The sequence below is a fragment of the Dipodomys spectabilis genome, unplaced genomic scaffold (genome assembly GCF_019054845.1).
Source record: "Dipodomys spectabilis isolate Male_0828 unplaced genomic scaffold, ASM1905484v1 ptg000015l, whole genome shotgun sequence".
Classification (NCBI taxonomy): Eukaryota; Metazoa; Chordata; class Mammalia; order Rodentia; family Heteromyidae; genus Dipodomys; species Dipodomys spectabilis.
This window is the reverse complement of record NW_024870692.1, coordinates 8,627,838-8,645,741: the sequence shown is the minus strand read 5'-3', so window position 1 is coordinate 8,645,741 and position 17,904 is coordinate 8,627,838. Positions and strand designations below refer to the sequence as shown.

Genomic DNA, 17,904 nt, shown 5'->3' with positions numbered 1-17,904 from the left:
AAAATTGCTGGTGGCCTAACAAAAACACATCAAAGCCATGTTTAGCCATTAGCTACCAATTTATACTCACTTCTTGGCTGGAGTTACTAAGCTGCTGTGATACAGTGGCAAGAGTGAGTGCCGAACAAAGAAAACCTTGCTTTGAAGCCCAGTGCTGCTACTTACTAGCTGGGTGGTAATGAAAAGGACATTAATGTTAACCATTTGGAGGTAAATGTAATTTGTAAAATAAAGACTGTCTACCTATCTTACAGGAAAGCTTGAAATATTAATATACCAAAGCCCACCTGCCCTATAGAGTAAGCCCTCAATAAATTTCCGTAGTATTTGTAATTTCTTTTTTTCTGTCTGGAGACATGGCTCAAGCTATAGAGTGCCAGCTTTGAGTGAAAAAGCCAAGTGAGAGTTCAAAGACCTGAATTCAATGCCAGTACTGGTACAGGGGGGAGGGGGGAAGGTTAATTATGTATAATTTAATTTTAAGCAAGCATAAAATTTGGAAGAGGAAGTATGGGGATTTTAGGAAAGAATACTTCCAACAAATCAAGGTTCCACATGGAGAATTTAAGTGAGTCAGTCAAGTATATTTAATGTTTCAAATGAGAGAAAGGCTTCTCCTTTCTTCAATGGGGTGGAAAGTGGTCATTTTTGAAGGCACATTTTGGAATGAGGCATACAGGTACAATTTTTAAAAACCTACTTCACTGTTAATATGTACCATCAGGAAGTAGCACTGTGGCTCAGTGGTAGAGCGCTAGCCTTGAGCTGAAGAGCTAAGGGACAGTGCTGAGGTCCAGAGTTCAAGCCCATGACCAACAACAACAACAAAAAGTATATCTTAATATGTACCATCAATAAGGAGAATATAGATTTGTATAACATAAAACTGCATAACATTTTTAGAACTTCAGACTGCTGTCATTTCATTTGTTCCAATGCTTTAAAAAGTCAATTCTTACAGTCTGTTGACAAAAATAAAGAGTTTCATTATAGGTATATCTTTTCATCCTTGGGTGGGGGGAGAGACCATGTTCAATTTCTTGAAAGTTTCATTACAAGTTAGGCCTTCTCAACCACAGGTGTCAGAAAGATTATGTTCAATTTCTTTACTTGCAAGCATCCAATTAAAAATCAGTTCTAAGACCAATCTATGTAGTTACAAACTTCTGTCAGAGGTCATTGTAAAAATAAACAAGTTTTCCTGCCTGAATTATTTGAAGAAAACTTTACTTAAAAAAAAAAAAAAAAAACCTTCAGGGGCTGGGAAGGTGGCTCAGTGGTAGAGTGTTTGCCTTGCATGCATGAAGCCCTGGGTTCCTCAGCACCACATAAGCAGAAAAAGCCGGAAGTGGTGCTGTAGCTCAAGTGGTCGGGCGCTAGCCTTGAGCTGAAGAGCTGTGGGACAGCGCCCAGGCCCAGAGTTCAGGCCCATGACTGACCAAAAAAAAAAAAAAAACAACCTTCAAAGTAGTAATATTACCTATCCTATACTTAAGATATATTAGCATTACTTTTGCATAGGTGAGGGAAAACTGGCGAGAAAATAACACTTGAAGGATTACTCTTTCAAACACATTTTTGGAGACCATTGTAGACAATTATTAGGTACAAATTGGCAGTGATAACGCTTTATTAGAGTCTATCTTACAGACTGTGGGAAGGTTGTAAGAAATTTACAGTTTAAAAAAATCTGTCTGTGTATTAAATTCTATGGACATCCAAGATATTCTTTGTACTGTAAACTGTAAAAACATGGAACTAGAAACCAAATGGCGCTTCGACGATTACCATTAAGGGAGGAGAAAAAGGCAGAAAAGGTGGCCCAAGAACCTTACAGGAAGGAGAATAAGGAAGTGAAGAAAAGCAAAAAACAAAACAAAAACCCTTAAGAGATAGCCCAAGAACCAACCGACTATCCCCCTCTCCCCCTACATTATGACCTATATTATGGCCTGGAGTAGACCATTCCATCCATTTTCCCGGCCCGCCATATCCCTGGACGTTTATTTACGGTACCTCCTTCATTGAGAGCCTTTCCACTCCCCTCCCCTTCTAGCAGTCGTGAACTTCAGACCCTCCGCTACAACACCTACGGCCTTTAATTCTGTTTTCACCAAGCGTCCCCTCATCCTCCCCTTTGCCCAGGGGGGAAGGGGAGGGAGAGCACTCCTGGACGGGACGCGTGGCATTCTGGGAAATGTGGTCTCTTGGGCTCTTCCGCGTGAGCCATAGATTGTGGCTAAGACGACAAAGGAAAGCTAATTAAAACTACAATTCCCAGCATGCCACACGAATCACCATCTTCCTTTCGTCCTCCCAGCCGATCGCCTTCCTCTTCCTCCTTTCCACGGGCGCCGAACCGCTTAGCATTATGGTATTTGTAGTTCTTTTCGGCCGAAAACTTCACTATACCTAATGGGCAATAGGGAGACCGGAAGACTCTAATTCCCAGAGGGTAAAGCGGAAGCTGCGCCTGCGCGGTCTCGGTGAGGGCGTGTATATCAGTGTAGCTGAGGGAGAGAGCGAGAGTGAGTGAGTGTGAGTGCGGCTGGGGTGGTGGCCGTTACGTTCGGGGCAACGGCTACGGCAGTGGAGAAGTAAGAAGAGAAACAACGTCCGGCGCTTCCGCTTTTGCTTAGGAAGAGGAGGAGGAGCTGGTAGGGAAAGGAAAGTAGTTCGCGCTGGGCCTGGACCGGATCAAGTCGGGCCGGTTGGGGTCTGGGTTATGAGCCTTTGAGGGTCGCTTGGGACGCGGGAGCGAGACTCTAGAGCCGAGAGCTATGTCTCAGCCTCCGCCGCCGCCTCCGCTGCCGCCGCCGCCGCCTCCCCCCGAGGCTCCGCACAGTCCGTCGTCCGTGGCGGCGGCGGCAGCCGCTCCAGGGGGGCTCTCCAAGAGGAGAGACCGGAGAATCCTTTCCGGGAGCTGCCCGGATCCCAAGTGTCAGGCGCGCCTGTTCTTCCCGGCCTCCGGTTCTGTCAGCATCGAGTGTACCGAGTGCGGACAGCGGCACGAGCAGCACCAGCTGCAGGGGGTGGAGGAGGTGACCGACCCGGACGTAGTACTGCACAACCTGCTGCGGAACGCGCTGCTCGGGGTGACGGGAGCGCCCAAGAAGAACACGGAACTGGTAAAGGTGATGGGCCTCTCTAACTACCACTGTAAATTGTTGTCGCCCATATTGGCTCGCTATGGAATGGACAAACAGACAGGTCGGGCTAAGCTGCTCCGGGACATGAACCAGGGCGAACTGTTCGATTGCGCTTTACTGGGCGACCGTGCCTTCCTCATAGAGCCAGAGCATGTGAACACGGTGGGCTACGGCAAGGACCGTTCCGGGAGCCTCCTCTATTTGCATGACACTCTTGAGGATATCAAGCGGGCCAATAAAAGTCAGGAATGCCTCATTCCAGTGCATGTGGATGGGGATGGACACTGCCTAGTGCATGCTGTGTCTCGGGCCCTAGTAGGCCGGGAACTCTTCTGGCATGCCCTGAGAGAGAATCTCAAACAGCACTTTCAGCAGCACCTGGCCCAATATCAAGCTCTGTTCCATGACTTTATTGATGCTGCCGAGTGGGAGGACATTATTAATGAATGTGATCCCCTGTTTGTGCCACCCGAGGGTGTGCCCTTAGGCCTGAGGAACATCCACATATTTGGCCTTGCTAATGTGTTACATCGACCTATAATCCTGTTAGATTCCCTCAGCGGCATGAGAAGCTCTGGTGATTATTCAGCCACCTTTCTGCCTGGGCTCATACCCGCAGAGAAGTGTACTGGAAGGGATGGTCATTTGAACAAACCAATCTGTATTGCGTGGAGTAGCTCTGGTAGAAACCATTATATTCCCCTAGTAGGCATAAAAGGGGCTGCTTTGCCCAAATTGCCTATGAATTTGCTTCCGAAAGCATGGGGTGTGCCTCAAGATCTTATTAAGAAGTATATCAAACTTGAGGAGGATGGTGGTTGTGTTATTGGAGGAGACAGAAGTTTGCAAGATAAATACTTACTTAGACTTGTTGCTGCTATGGAAGAAGTCTTTATGGACAAACACGGTATCCATCCTAGTCTGGTAGCTGATGTCCATCAGTATTTCTACAGAAGGACTGGTGTGATAGGAGTTCAGCCTGAAGAAGTAACGGCAGCTGCTAAAAAAGCAGTAATGGATAATCGCCTTCACAAATGCTTGCTTTGTGGTGCCCTTTCTGAACTTCATGTTCCTCCAGAGTGGTTGGCTCCAGGAGGGAAACTGTATAACCTGGCAAAAAGTACTCATGGACAACTGAGACCTGACAAAAATTACAGCTTTCCTTTGAACAATTTGGTTTGCTCATATGACCAATTGAAAGATATTCTGGTACCAGACTATGGATTGAGCAATTTAACAGCTTGTAATTGGTGCCATGGCTCATCTGTGCGAAGGGTCAGAGGAGATGGATCTATTGTGTATTTGGATGGAGACAGAACTAATTCTAGATCCACTGGTGGCAAATGTGGTTGTGGATTCAAACACTTTTGGGATGGTAAAGAGTATGACAATCTACCAGAGGCTTTCCCTATTACTTTGGAATGGGGAGGAAGAGTGGTCAGAGAAACAGTATATTGGTTCCAATATGAAAGTGATCAATCTTTGAATAGTAATGTTTATGATGTTGCAATGAAACTTGTTACCAAGCACTTTCCAGGTGAATTTGGGAGTGAAATCCTAGTTCAGAAAGTTGTCCACACTATATTGCATCAAACTGCCAAAAAGAATCCTGATGATTATACACCTGTAAACATAGATGGTGCTCATGCCCAAAGAGTTGGAGATGTGCAACCACAAGAAGAGTCTCAGCTCCCTACTAAAATTATTCTTACTGGACAGAAAACAAAAACTTTGCACAAGGAAGAGTTAAACATGAGTAAAACTGAAAGAACTATTCAACATAATATTACAGAGCAAGCTTCTGCAATGCAGAAACGGAAAACAGAAAAGTTAAAACAAGAACAAAAAGGGCAACCTAGGACTGTTTCTCCCAGTGCCATTCGTGATGGTCCATCCTCTGCACCGGCTACCCCTACCAAGGCTCCCTATTCACCTACAACTTCCAAGGAGAAGAAGATCCGGATAACAACTAATGATGGACGACAGTCCATGGTCACACTTAAGTCTTCAACAACCTTTTTTGAACTTCAGGAAAGTATAGCCAGAGAATTCAACATTCCTCCATATTTGCAGTGCATTCGATATGGCTTTCCTCCTAAAGAGTTAATGCCACCACAGGCAGGCAAGGAAAAGGAGCCTGTTCCTTTACAGCATGGTGACAGAATTACAATAGATATTCTAAAAAGCAAAGCAGAAGGTGGTCAGTCTGCTGCAGCACACTCAGCCCACACTGTGAACCAAGAGGAGATTGCTGTTACTGGTAAACTGTCATCTAAAGAACTTCTAGAGCAAACTGACAAAGAGATGTACTCCTTGTGTCTTTTGGCAACATTAATGGGTAAGATCATTTACTTCAGATGATATATATTAATTGTGGATAGAAAGCACTGTTTTCTTGTTAAGAAATAAGCATCTGTGATCATTGTAAATACTTGATTATGTATTTTAGGAGAAAATTATGTTTTGGCAGTAGAAGTTCATGTGATTATTGAGGAAATGTTAAGGAAAACATAACTACAAAGTGAAAGTACTCCCTCAGCTGACACAGAATTATTTTATTGTGTCTTATTTAATTTTTTAAACAGACTTATATCTAAAGGCTTTTTCATTGACCTTTCACTCTCTAAGCTTTGTTGGGCGTTTCCATTTTACTTCTTTTTCATTTATTTTTAAATTTCATTTTCCTGCTTCTCATGTGATTTCAGGATTTCCTGCTCGATGATTTTCAGTTTCTGGTGTTTATATTCTTGATACATTCCTGCTTAATAATAGTCTCTCTTCTCCATTTCCTGTTCCCTTTCCTAATTCATCACATTTTTCTTACTTGAACCCTAGGATTTGTGTTTAAGAATTTCATTGTTCAGTGATCTGCCATTGATTGTAATGAGAAAAATAAGAAACAGAACAATAGGCTAAGAAGTACTTCTTTTCACTAGTTCAGGATAAATGAAAATATTATCAACTAAATATGTAAACCTTTTAGATGATTTGGGGTGGTCCAGTAATATACCTTTTACATTTTTACATTACATTTACATTTTACATTTTACTTTGTTTACTCTTCATTTACTCTTATTTTTTCAGTATGCTTTACTAAATCTAACGGTATAAGGTAAAATTTAAATGTATTAGATAAGTATATTAAATATAAATAAATACATTTAATATATAAAAAATATTTTTTTGTTGAGATTGCAGCTTTTAACTAGATAGGTGGTCTGGGTTGATTCTGTTTTCAAAGAGTATTAAATAGCAAAGAGTTGAAGATTACTCACTTCTGGCTTACTAAATTTGGGGGCCTAGTAGTTAATCAGAGATTTTAAAACTAAACTAATTTGTAACTTGATATTTTTGTATTTTAGTTTGGTGGACATGGTAATTGAATTAGAGGAACTGTCTTTAGCACTACACATTTTCCTCTATCTCAGAGTTTTTTACTTTCTAGAGACTGAATGGAATAGAGGTAAAATTGTGTGATCCGTGGAGTCAGAAAGATCTAGAATTTGAATGTTGTCTCTACTATTTATTAACTTGTGATTTCAGGCAAGCTCCTCAGCTCTCCAGAACTTGAGTTACTTCTATACAAGCACGCCTTGTAATTGGTATGTAAAGGCAATGGTAAAGTATTTCTAGAGCTCGAACAATTAAATAATGCCCTTGCAGAAAGGATAAAATTAGATAAATAAAGAAGATATTTTTAAAAGATAGGTACTCTCCCAGGTAAAACCCAAGAAAGGGTAGGTCTTCTTCAGTAGGAAATGAAATCTTGGAGATGTGGCTTGTATCTGCTCTAACTTTGTATATTTGGTACCTAATATAGTGCTCAAGCACATTGTAAGGCACTTTGAAATTTTTTAAATTGAATTCAATAGGTGACATTAACATATCTAAAGAAAGGCTGTAGCTGCAGAAATGGAATGGATGGTCAGCACTGAACATTGAAAAAGAGGTTGAAAAGGAGAATTTGGCAATGTTTACACACTGCTGTACAAAGTAGAAAGACACATTATCTGTACTTCTTGATAATTCTGGTAATTAGAAAGGTAATCTTTGCTGATGGGTCAGAAATATATAATCAGTCCTGGCTAAGGCCACTCTGAAAGATCTCAGTACCTTTATCCAATTCTATATTCATCAGACATTTATTCTTTTGGATATTTACCTTTCTAATAATAAATTTTTATGTACAGATGCAAATAAGGATTATGTTCACTTGAAAGGCTGTATATCCTTGGCATGCTGGGATCTGTATACTTAGAAATATGATTAGTATGATAATATATTTCACAATGAAAATTAGTAAAACAATTCTGGTTTATAATTCCTTTTCTAAATTTGATTTGAGCTTCTTGGATCTGTTTGAGAGAGACTACAGACTGAAATGAGTTAGCCAGAATAATGTCTTTCTATTCTTATCTTTCCCGCTAATATTTAATGTTGCTGTTCACAAATGCACAATTGAAAAAATACCTTCTACTTCCACAGAATTTGAGTTAAATGTGATGATTTTATAGTATAGCTCTTGAAAAACTTTCTGTTTAATACAGTAAGTGCTGGCCCTCTATAAATATTAATTTTCTTCAATTCTAATAACTTTGAATAATGTAGACGATATTCTTTTTTTTTTCTTTTTCTTTTTCTTTTTTTTTAATCGGTCGTGGGGCTTGAACTCTGGGCCTAGGTGCTGTCCCGGCGCTCTTCAGCTCAAGGCGAGTGCTCTACCGCTTGAGCCACAGGGCCATTTCCAGTTTTCTAGTGGTTTATTGGAGATAAGAGTCTCACGGATGTTCCTGCCTGGGCTGGCTTTGAACTGTGATCTTCAGATCTCAGTCTTCTGGGTAGCTAAGATCACAGGCGTGAGCCACTGGCGCCCAGCTTAGAAGATATTAATAAATGTGTGTTTATAAAAATGTCAGTTTGAGGGTAGGTATATACACCCAAGCATATATAAAGAGTGCTTGGTACTAGCAATATTTAGATTGGAGATGGCTGGAAAATTACACTAAATTAAAAATTTTGGAAATTGCAAATTTCAGTGGAAAATTACTTTTTGAATTACTAAATAGGAGCTAACTGCCTTTATGTTTAGAAGATAGCTTATCAAATGTTTTTTCTGGTTTAAGTATCAGATTCCTTTCATTCTCATAAAGATTTGAAAGACGTTGGCTATTCTAAGTAGGCTCCCCCTACTTAGGATTTGTTGTATCCTATTCATTTCCCTAACAGTACCTATCACAAATTTAATTATCTTATTCATTTCAGTTGTTTGTCTCTCACACCAAGATTATAAAATGATCTACAAAGGTAGACACTATAGCTTAATTTATTAATGAGTACCTTATCATCTAGTATAGGACGTGCACATAGTAGGTACAAGTAAGAGTTTGCTAAATGAATGAACATAGATTATTTCAACAAAACAAATATATGGTGTGAGCTTGAAACTGCTGGAGGTACAAAGATGAATGAGATATAGCTCTCACCTGTCATAAAATTACCTGCAGGATCACCACACTGTCAGTTTTCCTTTCTATAGTCATGAAAAATATAAAACCTCAAAATATGACTGACATGACATATTAGAAAAACTTTTCAAAAGACAGGCACCAGTGGTTCAGTGCCTGTAATCTTCACTACTCAGGCAGGTGAGATCTGAGGACTGTAGTTCAAAGCCATCCTGGGCAGACAAATCTGAGGCTTTTATTTCCAGTTAACCAGTCAGTAAAAAGCTGTAAGTTGAATTGTGTCTCAAATGGTAGAGTGAGGGGCTGGGAAGGTAGCTCAGTGGTAGAGAGCTTGCGTTGCATGCATGAGGCCCTGGGTTCGATTCCTCAGCACCACATAAGCAAAAAGAAAAAAGCTGGAAGTGTCGCTGTGGCTCAAGGGTAGAGTGCTAGCCTTGAGCTGAAGAGCTGAGGGACAGAGTTCAGCCCTCACGACCGGACCCCCCCCCCCAAAAAAAAAAAAAATCAAATGGTAGAGTGAGAATTCCTGAGTTCAAGCCCCAGCCTCAGTATTGGCACTGACAAAAGGGAAAACTCATTCAATTAAATATCACGTGCGCACACATGTGCACACAGACAGAGATACTGTGTATCTTCATGAAATAGGCTCACTATGTAATACCAAGAATGTGTTGGTATTTTTATTCCTTTGAGTTTTGGGAGGTTTTTCTGAGGGAGAATGGTTGCTGGAGGTTGAACCCAAGGCTTCCCCTTATTTTGCTTTTAAATAGCACATTCATTAAATAAAATGTATATCTCGTTTATATCATCTTTTGTTCAGTACAGACCATTTGTGTAACTAGTTACAATCACTGAGTCATATGTCTCAGAAAATGGAACAACAGTGTTCTTTCTATAATGTTTGAAATATTTTTAAATCTTTTTTTTTTTTTTTTTTTGGTCGGTCATGGGGCTTGAACTCTGGGCTTGGGCACTGTTGCGCTCTTCAGCTCAAGGCGAGCGTGCTACCCCTTGAGCCACAGCGCCACTTCTGGTTTTCTAGTGGTTTATTGGAGATAAGTCTTACGGACTTTCCTGCCCGGGTTGGGTTTGAACCGCGATCCTCAGATCTCAGCCTCCTGAGTAGCTAGGATTACAGGCGTGAGCCACCGGCGCCCGGCCTTAAATTTGTTTTATTGAGAGCACTAGAAGTATTGAACTTTTTTTTTGTTTTTTTGTCAGTTATGTTTCTTGAACTCTGGGCCTGGGTCCTGTCCCTGAGCTCTTCAGCTCAAAGCTAGTGCTCTACTACTTGAACCACAGCATCACTTCTGGTTTTCTGGTGATTAATTGGAGATAAGAGTCTCACAGACTTTCCTGCTGGCGCTGGCTTTGAACCACGATCCTCAGATCTCAGCCTCCTGAGTAGCTAGTATTACAGGTGTGAGCCACCAGTGCCCGACTTGAACTTAATTTTTTGCAGACTGTCATCTTCATTATTTAAATAGTACCTAGATGACTCCAAATCAGGCTTTTTAGGGTATGATGCTAAATTTTTTTGTAGACCAGTTTGTATTGTGTGTGTTAAATATGGTAAGTGGTATATGACTCACTGTCTGTACTCAGCTAATTTATTTTCTTCTTACTTTACTAAATATGTAAGTTTTTTTTAAGAGGTAAAGACACAAAAATAATTTGTCAGTGTAAAGTTACATGGAATTAACTAAGCTACTTGTAATATTTACATCACTTCAAAGGTCTCTGGTTGAGAAGTTGAAAAACATTTCATTTTGATATACTTTTTATACCTTCTTTCTTAAAGTGTATCCTGTAGTATTTTTTCATAATACCTCATTGTGTGTCTATGTGTGTGGTCTGCATTAAACTCAAAGCTTAATCCATGCTAAGCATTCTACTACTGAGTTAAAACACCAGCCCTATTATACTTCTTGATGTTCACAAATGTCTCAGGATTTTCTAGAATCATGCTTGAGACTCATGGTTATTTTTTTAGGATGATATTGGTCCTAAATATTATTTCATCCTTTTTTGTTTTTCGAATGCTAGATGAGGGTAGTTTTCAAATAGTTGTACTGCTTTTTTATATTCTTTATATGCCATCTGGTAGTCATATTTATTTATATGCTATGTATTTGTAGTGAGAGAGTAGTCATAAAGCTCAATGAAAATGAATGTATAAAATTAAGCTGGGTGTAGGGGACTTAAGCCTGTAATTCTCAGCCTGAGGAGGCTGAGAACTGTCGATCATGCTTTAAAGCCAGCCTGGTCAGGACAGTGAGTGAAACTCTTCCCTCCAATTAACCACCAAAAAAGCTAGAAGTGGAGTTGTGGCTGAAATGGTTGCCTTGAGCAAAAAAGGTCAGGGACAGCACCCAGTTGAAGGACAGCCCGAGTTCAGGCCCCAGGACTGACACCCTCCCCCCCCCCCCCCCCAAAAAATGCACATAGGTGCATTTAAAGATAAATGTATACATTGTAAATAGTGATTTTATATAATCATGCTTTGAAGATTAATTATATTCCTTATCATCAGCCATTTGATATATTTCATTTTTCTTTTTTTAAATTATAAGATGTTTAAAATTGGAAATAATTCAGAAATGTATATTATGAAATACGGTAGTTAACATTACAGAGAAAATAATTATTAGCGGTTGGATAGATTGTATTCTTTGCTTGTGTATTGTGTCTATGCATATTTATATATAATTGGGTTTATGTGCATGATTGTGGTATAAATATGTCCTTTTTTTTTAACTGATGGTGACTAAAAGTTGTATGAACGGATACATTTAAGGGACTGAGTATAATAAGATAAGCAGGCATATCTTTTTTTTTTGTCGGTTGTGGCCTTGAACTCTGGGCCTGGGCACTGCCCCTCAGCTCTTCAGCTCAAGACAAGTGCTCTACCACTTGAGCTTCAGCGCCCCCTCCAGTTTTCTGGTAGTTAATTGGAGATAAGTCTCATGGACTTTGCTGCTGGGGCCGGCTTTGAACTGTGATCCTCAGATCTTAGCCTCCTGAGTAATGAGGATTACAGGTTTGAGCCAATGGCGCCCACAAAGGTTTGCTATATAGAGGGTTAGATGAGTAATTAGATGGGAGGTCTACAGAAAGAGTGGAGATGTGGCAACAATCATTTCAGCAAATGAATACTTTGGAATTCTAGTAGTAACAGTGCTGGGTTCATACTTTAAATTTAGAATAACTCACTATTTTTGGAATTTAAGATGCATTAAATTTATTTTTACTTGAATTCAGAATTAATTTTAAGTATTTCTTCTGGAGCTTTAAAATATATTTTGTCTAAAAACATGTCCCCGGTGGGAGGTGGGTACTCGTGACAGGTATAAAGGAAGATAAATGTGGTCAAAATATTTTATGTACAAATGGAACAGTGAAGCTTGTTGAGATTGATTTGGGGAGTAGGAAGACTGGATAAGGGAGAGTAACAGAAGGAGTGAATTTGATCAAGGTACATTGTGTGCCTATATGGACATACAAAATGAATCCTTTGTACACTAACAGTATTAACATCAGAGAAAAATGTATTTCATCTAGTTGTTACATTTTGACTTTATTCCCTTGCTTCATAAATTGCAAAGTAGAAACTTTTTAAAACTACCTTTTAAAATTAATTAACTAATTTGCAGTTCGGGGAATTGAACACAGGGCATGGTGCTTCCTAGGCTAGCACTCTACCACTTGCACTTTGCCCCCACAGCTCTTTAGTTTGCATTTTGTTTTTGAGATAGTCTTGCTAACTTTTCCCAAGCTGGTCCTGAACGCATGATCTCTCCCACCTACATCTCCTAAATAGCTGGAATTACAAGTATACACTAGTTGGTTAGTTAGTTTGTGAGCGTCCTGGAGCTTGAACTCCGGACCTGAGTATTGTCTCTTAGCTTTTTTTTTCAAGGCTAATACTCTGACTTGAGGCACAGTTCTACTTCCAGATAAGAGTTTCATGGACTTTCCCACCCATGCCGGTTTAGAACTGTGATACTCAGATCTCAGCCTTCTGTGTAGCTAGAATTACAAATGGGAGCCACTGGTGCCCTGCTTTATACTTTTATTTTATTTTTCTTGGTCGTGGGGCCTGAACTCTGGGCCTGGGTGCTGTCCCTCAGCTCTTCAGCTCAAGGCTAGCGAGCCACAGCACCACTTCCAGCTTTTTCTTCTTATGTGGTGCTGAGGAATGGAACCCAGGGCCTCATGCATGCAAAGCAAGAACCCTACCACCAAGCCATCTTCCCAGCCCCCATACTTTTTATTTTTTATTGAGACATAGTAACCTATATGTGTTTATAAGGTCCAATGTGGCATTTTAATACCTATGTGCAATATGTAATGATCAGATAGGGTTATTGGCATACCTGTCACCTCAGACATATATCATTGCCTATGCTGGAAACACTTAAAATCCTCTCTACTAGCCTGTAGACCGTCCCACTGCCCTCCTTCTCTCTGTGTCTATCTAGTACTAGTACTGGGCCTGAACTAAGAGCTTTTCCACTTTTTTTTTTTCCTCAAGACTGGTGCTCTGCCACTTGTGCCACACATCCATTTCCTCTATTAGCCATTTTAAACTGTATAGTTAGGGCTAGAGATATGGCTCAGGTGGAGAAGAGCATTTGCTTAGCACGCATAGACCCTGAGTTCAAATTCCAATAACAACAACAACAACAAACCCCAACCTTTCCCCCCCCCCAAAAAAAAATTGTGGTCAACCATAGTTATCCTACTGTGCTATAAGACTATTATAAGGTGTTCCTCCTGTTGAACTGCATTTCCACGTACCTATTAACCATCCTCTATCCCTCCTCTTCCCCATCCCTTCCTGCAAATTGCCTTTTAAAATATTTAAAATTAGAAAATTGGACTGATGACCTTTTAAACTTACTTGTTTTTTAAAAAACAAACATCTTTTTTTGTGCTAGTCCTGTGTCTTAACTCAGGTCCTGGGCAATGTCCTTGAGCTTTTGCTGAAGACTAAACTGCTCTACCACTTGAGCTACAGCTCCACTTCGGCTTTTTGGTGGTTAATTGGAGATGAGTCTCATGAACTCTTCCTGCCAAGGCTGGTTTTGAACTGTGATCCTCAGATCTCAGCCTCCTATATAGCTAGAATTATAGGCATAGCCATTGGTGCCTGGCTTAAAGACAAACTATTTTAAAAATTAAAGATTACTCTTATCAAATAGAAAAAATTGGATAAATGAATGGAAAAAGGATCTATAATACTGTTGCCATATATAACTACTGTTCAGGTAGAACTGAAGACTATAGAGGATAGGCTATCCATAGAAGACAAAGTACGAATAAATTACTTAATGGCGGTAGTATAGACTTTTTGTTTACACACAATAAATTGATTAGAAATGTTTTACAGTTGTATTTTGAAGAAATAGTTGAGAATCTAAAGTAAAACTAATTGGAGACTTAGAAAAATATTCATTGCCATAATATTTGCTATAGGTTTTCCCTTGCATATACTATAGGATATGGTAGAAAATGGTAGAAAAAAAATCGTCTGTTTTTGCTATGATACTGGTTTATTAAATTCTCCAGAAAATATTAGTTATGTTTGATAGCTTTAGCTTTGAAGAATAGTTACCATGTTACTTCAGTTACTGTTTTTCTGCATTGTTTTCAGGAATTGTTTAAAAGGAAAATCCACATTTGTAATACTTTACTGTGCATTCATCCTACCAATACCAATAATGATACTGTTTGTTTGGCACTGTACTTGATCCTGAAAATAAAAAGTCTGATAGACCACTGACTGTTCCCTGACTAAAAATCTTATAGTTAAGAAGTAAAAAGATGGGGCTGGGAAGGTGGCTCAGTGGTAGAGCGCTTGCCTTGCATGCTCGAGGCCCTGGGTTCGATTCCTCAGCACCACATAAGCAAAAAGAAAAAAACCATAAGTGGCACTGTGGCTCAAGTGGTAGAATGCTAGCCTTGAGCTGAAGAGCTGAGGGACAGCGCCCAGGCCCAGAGTTCAGGCCCCACAACTGGACCCAAAAAAAAAAAAAAAGCAAAAAGATAAAAAAGTAAATAAAACCAGCTTTGTATAATAATAGGCTGGCATACATGTGTACATATGAACATCAAAGCAAACCTATCTAACCACTACTTGGAAGAATCCTAGAGGAACTGATGTCTAAGTTGAGTCTTTAAAAAAATTACATAGCTAGCCGGGCACCGGTGGCTCATGCCTGTAATCCTAGCTACTCAGGAAACTGAGATCTGAGGATCTCGGTTCAAAGCCAGCCCAGGCAGGAAAGGTCTCAAGACTCTTATCTCCAATAAACCACTAGAAAACTGGAAGTGGCGCTGTGGCTCAAGCGGTAGAGCGCTTGCCTTGAGCTGAAGAATGCAGGGACAGTGACCAAGCCCAGAGTTCAAGCCCCACAATGGACCAAAAAAAAAGAAAAAAAATCATAGCAAGTATTGGCCTTTCAGGGAACTAGAACAGTTTGATGTTATTTTATAGGAATCAAGTCAAGCTAACTGAAAAGCAAATCAATTCTTACAGTGCTTACATGCTATGAAGAAAAGTTGGGGTTTGCCATATGGATTTGGGGGAACCAGTAAAATTTAACTTGGCAAGTTTTAATTCTTCACTATCCGAAGGAGTGATTTGGGGAGGACAAGAGGCAAAGGCAAGCAAGTTAAAAAGCAGTGGCAATAATATAGGCAGGAGGTCAGGCCTGAATTGTTAATACAGTAGTAAAAAAGTTGGATAGAAGTGCAGTAGAAAATGATAGGTCTGTGATGGTCTGTGATTACAAAGTATTGTAATTGCTTGTCCCTTTTCTTGTTTCTGTTACCACTTTTCTTTTTTCCAACTACGTTTTATTTGGGGGGGGGGGCGGCCGGTGGTAATAGTACTGGGATTTGAACTCAGTGCCTGGGCACTGCTCCTAGTTTTTTTTTTTTTTTTTCTCAAGACTGGTGCTCTGCTACTTGCCACACCTCTGTTTCCTTCTTTTTTTGTGTTTAATTGGAGATAAGAGTCTCACAGTTTTCCTCTCCTAAAGAGATCCTTAGAACTCAACCTCCTGAGTAGCTACGATTACAGATGTGAGCCACCGAAGCCCAGTTCTCCAATCATTTTTTTTAATGCCATAAATATCTTAAAAAAAAGAAGACTGGCTAAGCTGGAGTTGTAGCTTGCCCTTAGTGTTCAAATTCTTGTTCTGTGAAGGAGAGAGAGAAAACAAGGGAGAGGGAGAGAGGACGCACAGACTATAGACAAACTCATACTGACCTCAGACTGCCTGGGTAGTGCCATTAGATTTGTTGTACCAGAACTGGACCTCTAAATGGGAGTTTAATGTCATTTGGAATGATAAGCAAGATTAAAAATCTGTTTCCACTAATTAGTTAGCTATATGATCAAAAGTTATTTAAGCAGTCTGAACTTGCTTCCTTGTTAGTAGAACCTAATTGTGGTGAATACAATGAAGTGCTTTCTCAAATAGTAGAGGCTTGAATGGTATTAATTCTTCCCTTAAGTCAGAAAGCAGTAGAATCACAGTACAGTATGTGGTATTCGAATGTCATGAAGCTTGGGGGCTAATGAAGAAAATATCTGAAATGGCTTTTTATGGGAAAATTATAGTAAAAATAAGGTTGAGAAACATTGCCATGGTGCAAGTGGTCCTGTTCTTTCTTGTTATTAATGTGGTCATTTATATAATGTGGTCTTGTTATATCATGTGGTCATTTTGAGAGGAGTCTATTATTTTGTCACCAGATTATAGTCTTCCCAAACATATTTAAGTGCCACCGTGTACATTTTGTGTTTTCCAAATAAATGATGGCCTAGGGTATTTTAGAAAATATTAAGTATACTAGAACAATAATAATTTAGTGAAAAGTTATCACCATAGAAATAATTTATCCAAATAATTTTAATAAGTTTAGAAATCAGAGTTTCTGCAGGAATTATTAGTATTTCTGCATAATATTCAGAGTTAAAAATTAAACATTTCTGTGTGTTTACTTTTAAATTAGCAAGCTACTAATGACATCATTAGTAAATTCTGGTTAACTGAAGCTTTGGGTTCCAAGCCTTTTAAAATTTGTCTGTTTTAAACTGGCACACAGAACAACTAGCTAACTGCTATACAAATTCCTATTCCCGTGATTGTGGAAAGGTATTACAGGTAATACTGATTAATTAACATCATCAATTACTGCCATTCAGATCTCCAGTCTGACTGTATAATTTTATACTAGGAAAGACAAAAGTTAACTTTTCTTTGTTAAAATTTTCCTAATAATAAACTAGTACACATACATTAACAGAATAGAAGCATCATATGAAGAGAAATATATTCTGCAAAACTAAATTTTTTAGGTTCTTTCCATTCTTTTGTATCTTCAAGAATGATTGTTATTCACAACTTTTTGGGAGGTGGTGCTAGGGATTGAACTCAGAAAAGCCCATGCTAAGCATTTGTTCTACTATTGAACTACAATATCAGCCACATTGTTTTCAGTATTGTATTTGAAACTTCTCATTGAAATAGACATTATTGAGGTATTTTTTATGCACAATAAATTTGCTTGTAGATATTTTGTGGTGTGTGTGTGTGTATGTATGCCTATCCTGGGACTTGAACTCAGGGCATGAGCGTTGTCCATGAGCTTTGTGCTTAAAGCTAGTACTCTACCACCTGAGCCACAGCTCCATGTATGGTTCTTTTGGTGATTAATTGCAAATAAAGACTGCTCATACTGACTTTCAACCATGATCTAGTCCCAGAAATTACAAACTAGTTTCCTTTGAGTGAATTGAATCTTAAAATGTTTTGTCTATTGTACTCACTCATGAAATTGACTCATGGAATTGTAGTGACATTTTAAAATCAGCTCCTGCATTTAAAATTTGAGGAAATTCATTATTAAAAATACAGCTTACTGCTTGGCTTATGTCTATAATCCTAGCTACTCAGGAGGCTGAGATCTGAGGATTCAAAGCCAGCCCGAACAGGAAAGTCCACAAGACTTTTACCTCCAATTAACCACTAGAAAACCAGAAGTGGTGCTGTGGCTAAAAGGGTTAAAAAGCTAGCTTTGAGCAAAAGAGCTCAGGGACAGTGCCTAGGCCCCAAGTTCACACTCCATGACTGACCAAAAAAAAGCCAAAGTGGCTATGTGGCTCAAATGGTGGAGTGTCAGACTTGAACAATAAAGCTAAGGGACAGTGTTCATGCCCTGAGTTCAAGTCCCAGTACTGGCTGGCATGCTCGCTCATGCATGAGTGCGTGCATGAG

General features: G+C 39.5%; 1 protein-coding gene across 1 annotated transcript in view; it reads left to right on the top strand.

Annotated features, from left to right (window-relative positions):
- Window positions 1-2,528: 2,528 nt before the first annotated feature.
- Window positions 2,529-17,904, top strand: part of Vcpip1 (valosin containing protein interacting protein 1) — a 33,242-nt gene continuing 17,866 nt past the window's right edge. Inside the window, exon 1 of the mRNA XM_042665838.1 lies at window positions 2,529-5,487. Within this exon, the coding sequence (XP_042521772.1) occupies window positions 2,781-5,487 (2,707 nt within the window). The 5' untranslated portion in view covers window positions 2,529-2,780. The remainder of the gene's footprint in view (window positions 5,488-17,904) is intronic.